This window comes from Zingiber officinale, chromosome 1A (genome assembly GCF_018446385.1).
Source record: "Zingiber officinale cultivar Zhangliang chromosome 1A, Zo_v1.1, whole genome shotgun sequence".
In the NCBI taxonomy this organism is placed as follows: Eukaryota; Viridiplantae; Streptophyta; class Magnoliopsida; order Zingiberales; family Zingiberaceae; genus Zingiber; species Zingiber officinale.
Genome location: NC_055987.1, coordinates 10,330,251 through 10,342,584, shown reverse-complemented (window position 1 = coordinate 10,342,584; position 12,334 = coordinate 10,330,251). Strand labels below are relative to the sequence as shown.

The window sequence follows — 12,334 nt, the reverse complement described above, 5'->3', positions numbered from 1 at the left end:
ACAATAAAATATCAAGCTCCACAGATAAAAGAAGCTTTATATAAACTTGCAGAAACTAGTGACGATCCTAAAACAAAAAGTGAAGCAAATTCTTTAGCAACATATGAGTTTGAAAATTTTGAATTTTTATTAGGTATGGTTATTTAGTATGATATATTATTTGCAGTTAACACTGTTAGTAAATTTTTACAATATAAAGATATGAACATTGCTATTGCATTAGATCAGTTAAAAGGTCTTGTTTCTTTTTTTTAATGATTATAGAGAAAATGGATTTATATCTGCTATGATTTTTGCTAAAGAGATTGCAAATGAAATGAATACAGAACCAAAATTTCGTGAAAAATGTATAATTAGAAGAAATAAACAATTTGATGAGAATAAAATTAATGAAGTGAAACTTTCACCTGAAGAATCTTTTAAAATTAATTACTTTAATTATATTATTGACCATGTCGTTTCTTCACTTCAAAGTAGATTTGAACAATTTAAAATATATGAAGATAATTTTAATTTTTTATATGACATAAAAAAAGTTAAAATTGTTTGATGATGAATTTTTAAAAAAAATGTTTAAATCTTGAAAACTTTTTAACACATGACATGTTATCTAATGGTTTAGATTTATTTTTAGAATTAAAAGTATTAAGAGAAATAATAAATCCAGAATTAAAAACCGCACTTGAGGTATTGAACCTTATAAAAAAATTAAATTCTTTTCCTAATGCATGGATAATTTATAGAATATTATTAACTATACCGGTTAGTGTAGCTTCAGCATAAAGAAGTTTTTCAAAATTAAAATTAATAAAGTCTTATTTACGTTCAACAATGTCTCAAGAAAGATTAAATAATCTAGCAATTTTATCAATTGAAAAAAAATATTATCAAAACGCGAATATAAAAATTTAATTAATAATTTTGTATCTCAAAAAGTTAGAAAACTAAATTTTACATAAAAAATTATTTTAAATTAATATTCTATTTTTTAAAAAAAAATTAAACCCACTATTGTCGGTCAAATGAAAAAGGATGAGGAAAATTTTTTTAAAAAAAATATTAAAGACCTAAATTTTTTTTTTTTTTTTTTGTCTGGGGCCTCATAGAACCTTGAGACGGCCCTGTTCCCAATAGGATAAAATAACTTAGGGTCTTAATTAACTTAATGAACTTAAAGTCCGCAAGTCATGAATCATGAAAGTATATTATTATTTTTTTTTTTTTTGCCACATGAAAGTATATTAATACTTAATGAACTTATAATGACTCCATTAAGGATGATGAAACAATCAGATGATGACAGGCATGATTAGCTACTGAATCAATCCTGTTGCTCAACCATCGAGACATGATTTATAATAAATTATATTATTTGATCCTCTCAACATTTAAAATGAACGCTAGCACATCAAATGTGAACACTAAGTCAACAATTAATTAGTCAAGGAAACATTATCATAAACTCCATCCATTGAATACAGACAGTAACTGAAACTTAATTGTAATGCAAACTCAAATACTAAGCGGTTTTCTGTGGGCGTCTTCATTAGATTTCCCCTAATCTACCTACCAGTATGCATGCGATTAATGTCCCCTTGCAGTGGATCAGAATTTTATAAATTTCAAGTACTCTTTCAGGCATTGCAAAAACAAGAGGATAATATGATTCGGTATTATTTTTTTTTTGAAAGTATATATTTCATGACGTTAAATAATTTTTTTGTGATTTATTTTTCTATATCTCATGGTAAGACCGACGATATAGGCCCACCCTCCTCCTATAATTTATCTATTTATATTTTATTAATTAATCTATTTATATTTTATTATTGACGGATGATATTACACAGCTTTTATATATATATATATATTTTAAATTTTAATCAAACAGATTTATTATGACTTATTATATCAATGACACATTACACAGTGTATTCTATGACATTTTATAAGTTTATTTTTTATTTGTAAAAATTATTTCCTTTAGCCATAATGGGTATGAATACGTTAGTGGATGTTTTAAAAAAAAAAACATATTAGGTACTGTAATAGGTGTTGGGGTTGTAAAGTTATAAACATAGTCCCACATTAAAAATAAATGGAAAAGATCATCCCTTTGTAAGAGAAAAGATATTTCTATTGACATAAGATCTTTTGGGAAGAGCCCAAAAGTAAAATCATGAGGATTTAAGTCCAAAATTACCAATATCATGAGGGTTTATTTGTAATTAACTCTAAATATCAATATCTACAATTAGTTGGAGGGAAAATCATCCATTCAAATAGAGATTTAAATGAATGTATTTTTTATTGGAGGCAAAAGTATTTATGTTGCTACCTTTCAATAATGGAATTATATGAATTTAAAACAGTTTATTATTTTCTTAAGAAACGTCATACATATATTCGATAAACAGTTTATCATAAATTTAATTTGTCGATTTTATATATAGTTCATGGTAACAAAAGATAAATATACTTGTCCCAAAGCTCCTGATTTTATATATAATTCATTGTGACAAAAGATGAATACATTTATCCTCAACACCCCGTGAATCCGTCCCAGGCCAAATTTCATACATAGTTCATGCACGAATGCATGGAGGCTGCATGGTCGGTCGTAACGAGTCGTATTTCTGGTGCGACTTGACTTGGGATTTGCCCTTCGGCCCTTTGCTCCTTATGAACAAACGGTATTCATCAAAGGTCATCGCCGGATACATCGCCGGCCTATCAGCCGTCACCAGCTCCGCCACTGGCCCCATCGCCATGTCGCTCTTGGGGTTGTAAAAGAAAGCCAGCGACAAGCGCTCTTTTTCTGCGTTCACCACCACCCGATGCTCCACGCTCTTGTATATTGCATTCGTCAAAATCTGCATATCATTAATATTATATATATTAATATATATAATACCTTATTTATACATCCGTTCGGTCTACACTCTTAGACGACCGTCGTAAATCCGAGCATCCGGGTATACCCCGAACACCTAGACCCTAAGATTGTGCACCGAACGGATGTACTGGTAAAAATTTTATATATCTGATCATCTACCTGAATCTGATCGCCGACGTTGACGATGAATGCGCAGGGCACCGGCTGCACCGTCACCCACCGATCGCCCTTCCGTACCTGAAGCCCCTTCACGGCGTCGTCAGCGAGGAGAACGGTGATCCCACCTGGGTCGGAGTGCGCCGACAGGCCGAGCGCCAGCTCCGGCTGCGGGCACTTTGGGTAGTAGTTGACCCTAAGGGTTGCGCCGACGTCGTCGCCACCGAAGGCCTCCGGCAGCCGGTCGACATCCAAGCCCGAGCTTATGGACAGGAGCTTCATTAGTCTTTTGCACAGCTTGAGCAGCTCGTCTCCGTATTCTTGTACAGTTTGTCTATACGTAATTAAACTTCATTAATTATATGATTTCTAATAATAAATTTGAATCGAATTTATTATTTTAACACTACAATTTTAAAAAATTACCAAAAATGTATTATATATGTATATATATAATTTTTATTCTGTTTATTAATTAAGGTGATTACCTGCAATGAGTTGGCATCGCCGGCCACTTCTCAGGGCTCTTGAGCTTCTCCGGCAGCAAATGCAAGAAGAAGTAGTCCCCCCAATCCAATATGGCGCCCTTGTCGATGCCGAGGCGGCTGCCGTAGCCCTCGTACGTCGCCGGGGAATTCGCGTAGGCCTGCTTCTCCTCCAACGGCAAGCGGAAGAAGGCTCGCCACACCTCGACCGCCCGCTCCACCAGGCCGCGGTCCACGCCGTGGTTCACCACCTGGAAGAATCCCCACTCGCGGCAGGCCTCCGCCACCGCGGCCGCGCCGCCGCCGTCGCTGTCTTCCAGGTCGACCACTGGGATGGAGGCGGCGCCGTCGAGGCCGGCCGAGAGAGAGGGACGGTCGGCGTGCGGCTTGATGTAGTGGGCGGGGATGGTGGCGAGACCATTCTCAGACAGGGTCTGCACGCGGACGACCGGCTCGGGCCAATCCACCAACTGGACGCTTCCCATGGGTTCAGGCTTAACTCGGGCTCGATCCAAAGTGAACCGGATTAGTTGCTGATCAACCATCAATCACTTGCTATTTATAGAGAAGATGGAGTGAGATAGATCGGGAGAGCGTGTTATATATATAATTAACGTTAATCAAGATTAATTTTCTTCGAGGTTACATGTCAAATTTAATATTATGTAAATCATGGAGGTAGAACGTTTTCGCTAACTACTAGATCATTAGAGGAGGATAATATTATGTAAAACACATGTTTATATGATTATATGAAGTAGCATTCAATGATTATCTTTCTTAAGTTATCCATTTAATATGCCTTAATAAGGATAGGTATTTTATTTTACATCGCAACCCTGATAAAATATTTCTTTAATGAATTAATTTATACGCACATTGACATTGAGAAGAAAATAGAAAAAATATTGGAATTATTAATAAATACTGCATCGAGAATTCACGGCGAGGAAGACGGCGAATAATTGAGAATTCTTTAGCAAAATGAAAAAGAAATTTGCTTCTGACTAAAAAGAGAGGCCCAAAATAAAAAATAAAAAATAAAAAAACAAATTGTTAATGATTGGCACGTTACCATGCCTCCGTCGGATGGGTGGACTTGAATTACAATAATAATTGATTATTCATTTGCGAACATATATAATTGTATTTATTTATTTATAACTTGAAGTCTTCGCTGAGTATTCATTTTAGAGAGTGATAAATTTATTATAATAAATAAGACTCAATTTCCCGCAGAGAAGTATTCTGCACACTGTCTGACACGCCGAATCAGGGGCAAGAAGCCGCTGAATCTCGACACGTCGCACGGATACCATGCGGCCGTTCTTAATCTGGGGAGGAATTAAAAAGGCGAACGTGCTAACCGACGAGGCGTGATCACAAGAAGTCAACGGTTGATTAAGTTTTGGCAACGTGTTTTTTTTCATCACGCATGCTCGAACATGCTCTTCTTTATGTCGGCAAAAATATAAGGATTACTAAAATTCACAAATTAACTATAGTTTCTTCGATGTATAAAATAAGCCGAAAAAACTTAGACAAATCATAACAATACGTGATGGCCAATGGTTCGTAAGTCTATATGTATTACTGTAATGTGAGGCTGAGGAAAGATACGTTGTATATCTATCCGTGAATATTAGAGTCATGGTTAGGTCCGTGAGATTAATTCGACAAGTCAAATAATTTAAACATATTAGATTAAAATTTTATAAACTTATTTAAAGATGGATTAAAGTGAGCCGATCTAACTGAGCTCGTGATAGACTTAGATTGACCTATGGATTGAAAAAAAATAAAAAATTTAATGGGTTTGTAGGTTTGATCCAAACTTAAATTTTTTAATCTTTGCTATATATATTTTTATTTTTTTTCCATCGACTTGTGGGTTGACTCGCTATGCCCGCAACTAATCTTAAGTTGGATTGGGGATTTCCTAATCTACCAAGATGATGGGTCGACTCATCCCGTCCCGCCTTACCTAATGGGCGGCCCATTATGGGTCGGTCGGCCCCACTATAAGTTGATCTGTTTGACAGTTCTAGTGAACATCCTATGAACCTCTAGTATTACTTTTTAAAAACTTTTACATCCTTTAACCTAAATATTATACTCTAAATCACAAATCCAAACACCTAAAACAGAATAATACTAGGTGCTTACGAATAAGTTTGCAGCGTAACAATATTCTAGGTGCTTACGGATAAGTTTACAGCATAACATTTCTAATGTAGAGGGATGATATATTGCATACCCATCCGTTAACACCCTGTGAGTATTTAGTGTTATTATTATTTTTTTTATTTTCACTTACTTTAGCCTAAATACTATACCCTAAATCTTATTTTTTTTTTAAAAAAAAAAAAAATACCAAATGCTCACAAAGTGTTCACGGACAAGTGTGCAACATAATATTTTTGAGGGACGATATGTTGCACACTTGTCCGTGAGCTTCTAATATTATTTGTTTTAAAAAATAATTCACTTCCTTTAATCTAATACTATAACCTAAATTCTAAAAAAAATTTAAAATGTTAACACTATATGTTCACGGGAGATTAACATATAGGTGTGCAACATAACATTTCCGATGTAAGGTATATATAAAGTTGTCAAATGGATCGGCCCATAACAAACCAACCTTTTAATGGGACAAGATGAATCAACCCACCATTTTGACGGGTTGAAAATTTTCAATCCAACTTAACTTAAAGCGGGTTACGGGTTTGATGGGCCAACCCACAAGCCCACTTAAAAAATTAAAAAATATAAAAAGATTCAAATTTTTAAATTTAAATTACAGATTAAGTGGTCAAACTCACTACCCATTGAATTTTCCATTTTACTTTTAAATTTAGAAGAAATTTTTTTTTTTCTTAACTTACATGTCAATCCAAGTCCGCCGCGGACTAACCCGTATAGCCGTATAGGCCACAGGGCCAAGTGGATCGGCCCACCTTGACACGATTTTAAATGAGTTGATAAAATTTTAAATCAATCCATTTAAATTATTTGACTGACATATCAACTGGATAAGTTCAAGTCAAATTAACGGCTCTAGGTGTATCAACACACAACAAGTGCACATCCTACAAATTGTTGGATTTTTTTTACACCCTGATCAATTCATTTTGCAACCAACCTCACAAGATTTGCTGTTCAATCATGGTAATCGCAAAACCGACTTTGCGCATCTAGACGACAATAGAATCCCCCATATGCCTTTCTACATCTCACAACATATTACAAAACAGGGTAACAGATGGCCACTTTTCTCAATGATAATGGCACTAGAACAACTAATTACAGAGCAAGGGAATCAAGAGGAGGGTCCCATGACCAAAGCCCACGAAAATAAATGGGATCTAGAAAATTTCATTCATGGGAGATTAATTCAATAGTCAACCCAAGTTTAAGGACCCATCCTTCATTAATCTGACACTCAGACTGTTGAATCTTCCTCTTGAATAGTGCCGTGAAGCCTTTCTCCAATCTGTTCCGGTCTTCATCATTGCCACGAATTCATCATAGCTTATTCGTCCATCCTACATTTGAAAAAAAACAATCTCGTTAATAAAGAAGAGGTCAAAGGTGTGACATGGCATCAACCAACAGACAAGATAGCTAGCTAGCTACCTTGTCAGTATCAACTTCTTGTAAGATATCATTTGCAACATCCATGCTATCAGGAGCTCCATCTTCTGCTAGTGCCTCATGAAGCTCATTTGGCTCAATAAAGCCATTCCTGTCTTTGTCAAAGTATGAGAAAGCCCTTCTCAGATGCTCATCATTTGCCATTCTCTGTAAATGAAGAGATACAGCCAAGAACTCTCCATAATCTAGGGTTCCTTTTCCATTCATATCAACCTGTTCGACACATTTATGCAGCTAAATCATTCAATTTGATTTTTCTCTCCTGAGTAAGAATATCACTTAATTTGTCATGTATAGAATAAATCAAAAGGTTTCACCCCTCTTACATTCATGCTCTATTTTGGGCTTAATATAAGGACAAAGAAAGTCATCGTGTATGTACACTTACAGCTTCAATAAGCATCTGCACCTCAGACTCCACAAGGTGTGAACCAAACTTGGCGAGGCCAGCTTTGAGTTCCTCATGAGAAACAATGCCATCGTTGTCAGTATCCATCATCCTGAACATCTCTTTAATATCTTCAACTTCTTCAGTAGACAAATGATCAGCGATAACCTAAGAAATAAATAGAAGAAACTAAGATGTATTCAACAATTTTGAAACAGTTAACCTAGAAAATACATACTGAAACATACCCTCAAAGCTCTCCTTTTGAATCGATTCATTCTTGAGAACTGTTTGAGCCTTGACTTCACAACATCACCGAGTGGTACATTTGATGCTTTCTTAGCATTTTGAAGCCAAGAATGTTCTGCAAGAAAATAAAAGGAATGGATATCTATGCATCAGCTCAACATGCCCTGAAAGAACAAAAACAAAAACTTTTCAAATTTCTTATGGCAGGTGTCTTGAAAGTTGAAATTAGAACTTGAGAATACGGTGGGATCAAGCTAGAGAAGATAGCCACTCCAATAAAGCCATTCTAATAAACTTTTCAGATCACAAAGGCTGACCAGATAGAACTGAAATCTAATGAATTACTCTGAAATAAAAGCATGTGATCACATTGTCATGTGCCATACCAAGCACTTGCTTTGCAGTTAACCGAAGCTTGGGATCAGGTTCCAACATCTGCTGAACCAAATTCTTGGCACTTTCTGAAACACTAGGCCAAGGATCACGTTTGAAATCTATAGTCCCCTTAAGAATGGCTTGTGCAACTCCTTGTTCAGATTCTGTAGTGTAAATACATTGCATTTCTTAGTAGAGTTAGAATTTAACAGAATTGAGGAGAAACGTGCGCATCAAAAAAGTCAGCAAATTATATCTCTGCATATGCAGCAGTAGTATAAGAATTTGAAGGATGGACAAGAGGAACCTTTACCAGCCCAAAATGGTGGAACTCCACAGAGGAGGATATATAGAATGACTCCAGCACTCCATATATCAATTTCTGGTCCATAATTCCTTTTTAGAACTTCAGGAGCCATATAATAAGGGCTACCAACAATCTCAGAAAATCTTTCACCTGGAATGGAGAAGACATAATAAAAATTATTAAGACCATGAATTTAAAATACTGCATATGTGTTTGTTGATGCAACAATAAAAGAGAGGTCACAATTATTGGAATCGAGTAGAGGTTAGCCAAGAAGATGAATTATTAGTAAGGAAGTTCACTACAAATATACATGAGACTCAATAAGATATAGTTTATTATCTCATACGACATAGAGACTCAATAACATAATAAGCATAACATGGTATTGTAAAATTAGTTTAGTATGTTTGTGCTAAAAGTTTGTGCAATTCTTGGAGAACATTTCTCTAATTCCAATCTCTGCTAGTTCAGTTGCATCCTTCTGAACTCATAATCTCTCACTAATAGTTCAATTGTCTTAACAACATAGGCATCCACTACATCTAAGATGCCTTAGCTAAAATAATATATGAGCTATATAGATCTTTCTTTTTGTGGTTTCATAGCAGTTCCTTCATCCCTTTTCTCACAAATAGAACTTTCATTTTTTTGGCAAATGAGGTTGGCCATCTCCAAATATACTCTTATAAATTGGGAGTCTTAGTAAGGCTTTTGAATTTGACACCACGGAAGTTAATCTTTTTTCTACTAACCTATTTTAGCCTAACATTTGAGTATAAATAGTATGCACCACAGATCACGTTGAATTAGTTAAAGCAACGTTCAAATAGACAGGTAAACATATGACGTTTCAAGTGTTAATATACACAATTACTCGTCGGATTAGAATTAAAGAGAATGCTTTGAAATAAAAAAACATTTTCCAGAGGATCGTAAACCAGGTTTGATAAAGAAATCGATCATACATGAAAATGTTCTTTAATTTGGGAAAAGCACCACCAATTTAAAACTAGGAACTCTGCGTCAATAACAAAGTCTAGAACTGTGTTTCAGCTGTCTGAGTGCAATGTGAACAGTACCATGCTGTGTGTTTTCCAGGAAGCACAAAGATCTATAGGAGAATGGACTTACCAGGTTTGAAGAAAATAGAAAGCCCAAAGTCGATCGCTTTCAACGGTGAATTCTCCTTCTTGTTGGCAAACAGAAAGTTCTCCGGTTTGAGGTCGCGGTGGATAACCCCATGCTCATGGCACAGCTGCACGACTTCAATGATCGTCCTCATGACCACGGCCGCCGCTCGCTCTGAGTAGTGCCCCCGCGCCACGATACGGTCGAACAGCTCCCCGCCCTCGCACAGCTCCATCACCAGATGCACGGTGCCGTCGTCCTCCAGAGCCTCCCGCAGGCTCACGATGCTGGGGCTCTTGGGCAGGTGCCGCATTATGGTCACCTCCCGGCGCACGTCCTCCACGTCCACCGACGTCCGCAGCTTCCTCTTCGATATCGACTTGCAAGCGAGCAGCTCCCTCGTGTCGCGGTCCACGCACAGGTAGGTAACCCCGAACTCTCCACGTCCGAGCTCGCGGTCCAGCGCGTACTTCTCCTCGACACCGCCCACCGACTTGGCGTCGCTGCCGAGTACGATCAGGCGCTTGGAATGAGCGCCGCCGACGCCGTTCTGGTAGTGGCGGTCCTTCCCGGAGGCGGGGCCTCCGGGATCGTGGTGGGCTCCTGGGAAATTGGTCTTGACGTCCTCGCGGGCGACGGCCGCCGGCGAGCGGCAGCAGTTACCCATTTTGGATCTCTGATCTGAGGCCTCGGGTCGGAGTGTGAGAGAGCGATCGATGACCGGGGAGATGGTTAGGGTTTCACATCCGATCCAGTAGAAAAGAGAGATGGATTTGGTCGGATCGGGAGAAAGGGCCAAAAGGCGATGATGCGTTGGTTGGTTTGAGTAGGTAGAGCAAGAGCAAGTGTGAAAAGCAAATAAAGACAGAGGACCGTTGAGTAGTGCGATTACTATTATTTTCCAAGACATACTTTGCCACGTTTACATTTTGCCCCCCTGCTAAAATTACAAAAAAATCTTTATTTTTATTATTTTTAAAAGAGTATCGTATATTTAAAAATGATAAAAGAGCTCCTGCTTTAATATTTTTATAGTAGTTTTATTCAAAATTATTATGATAGTATTAAGTAATTGGGTAAAGTACGGGGACAGAGAAGGTGAAAATATGGAGAGGTAAAAAAATGCACCGATTTGGATTCACTGAAAAGCGAAAGCACGATGCAGAAAAAAGAGAAAGTCAGGCAGTAAAAGGAAGGTCACAAATGCAGTAAAAGTAGAGAGAAGATGCCCCTTCATTTACTCGATTTGCTACTAGTGAATGGATTTACTTTTATTTACTTTTTTTTAAAGAAAAAAAAGAATATCATATTTGAAAAAGGGAACAATCTTGTCGATTGTCCTACACGAAATAAAATCACCCTGTTCTATGAAATAACACAATTAACAACTACATAGATGTTTCTTTAATAGGTTTAAAATTAATCTTTAGCAGATACAAAATATTTATTAGGTACTTGACCTTTCTCATACATGTGTAATTATTCTTGGATAAGATTGACCAATTTAATTAAATTTGAATTGGTCCGAAGTTAATTTCAATATTTGATAATGTATGAGAGAGAAGTTAAATAGATCAAGAGAGGACCGAATATTTGATAAGAAAAATCCTAACGGAAGGTTAGGTAACGGAAAGTCTTAACTGGATGTTAGACAATGGAAAATTCTAACTGAAGTTATGTAAGAAAAAGTTATAACTGGAGATTAGGCAATGGAAAGTTTTAACCGAAGGTTAGACAACGAAAAGCTCTAATTGAAGTTAGATAAGGGAAAACCTTAACTAGAAGTTAGGCAAGGATGAGAAGTTTGCTGAGTGAATAATCCTAACTATAGGTTAGACAAGGAAAGTCCTACCTAGAGGTTAAGCAAAAGTGAAAAAATTACCGAGTGACTAATTCTAACTGTAGGTTAGTCAAGGGAAGCCATACTTAGAGGTTAGGTAAGGGTGGGAAGTCTACCAAGTGACTAGTCCTAGCTGGAGGTTAGGCAAGGGAATTCCAACGAGAAGGTTGTAACGTCGAAAAATTCTCGAATAAATTTTAGAAATATTCTACGATTTTTCTGGAATTTATGGATATTTTTACAGAATTTTTAGAGTATCGGAAGTAGCAAAAATAAATAGAAACGAAATAGCCTAAGCGGGAATTAAACCCGAGACCTACAGGACTCTAAGTCTTATAGATAACTCTAGTAACCAGGAGGCCTCTGAAAAGAAAGAAGAATCAATTATATTTATATTTAAGTTGGGTGAACTTTAATATAAATAGGGAGTGGGAATTGTTTAGCAGCAATTTTCCCTCCTCGAACCCTCACTGAGCCGACTCTCCCTCACCTCTACCAGTCCAAGGAACCTAGGGTTTCATTCCTAGGGCCATAGAGCACCTTCCTGACACACGATGAAGAACGCCCTCCACGAAACGTGGCGGGAGATCAGCAAGGATCTTCTCCACAGAAACCTAGCGTTTAGATTTGTAAGAAACTTGGGTGAAGGTAAACCCTGCAGATAAGCTATTCATGTGTTTTATGCATTAGTTTAGTAGTATGCAAATTTTCACTTTGTGTTCTAGTACACCAAGTGCTTGATATATAGCTCGATGAAAATGCTTTCTAAGCATTTTAATAGTTCGATAAATGCGGAGAAGCATTTAGAATAGCATATTTAGTCTTGCTACTATAATATGGGACTACGGCC

General features: G+C 36.8%; 2 protein-coding genes across 2 annotated transcripts; both read right to left on the bottom strand.

Annotated features, from left to right (window-relative positions):
• Positions 1-2,436: 2,436 nt before the first annotated feature.
• Positions 2,437-4,231, bottom strand: LOC121999790 (jasmonate-induced oxygenase 2-like). The gene is made up of 3 exons (XM_042554426.1): positions 3,541-4,231; positions 3,056-3,386; positions 2,437-2,873 (listed from the first exon to the last, which is right to left on the bottom strand). Exons 1-3 carry the CDS (start codon positions 4,080-4,082, stop codon positions 2,586-2,588), a joined length of 1,161 nt encoding a protein of 386 aa, XP_042410360.1. The 5' UTR covers positions 4,083-4,231; the 3' UTR covers positions 2,437-2,585.
• Positions 4,232-6,627: 2,396 nt separating this feature from the next.
• LOC122017941 (calcium-dependent protein kinase 16-like) lies at positions 6,628-10,491 on the bottom strand. The gene is made up of 7 exons (XM_042575666.1): positions 9,648-10,491; positions 8,520-8,663; positions 8,218-8,370; positions 7,831-7,946; positions 7,583-7,750; positions 7,177-7,407; positions 6,628-7,085 (listed from the first exon to the last, which is right to left on the bottom strand). Exons 1-7 carry the CDS (start codon positions 10,309-10,311, stop codon positions 6,942-6,944), a joined length of 1,620 nt encoding a protein of 539 aa, XP_042431600.1. The 5' UTR covers positions 10,312-10,491; the 3' UTR covers positions 6,628-6,941.
• Between the last annotated feature and the right edge of the window lie 1,843 nt (positions 10,492-12,334).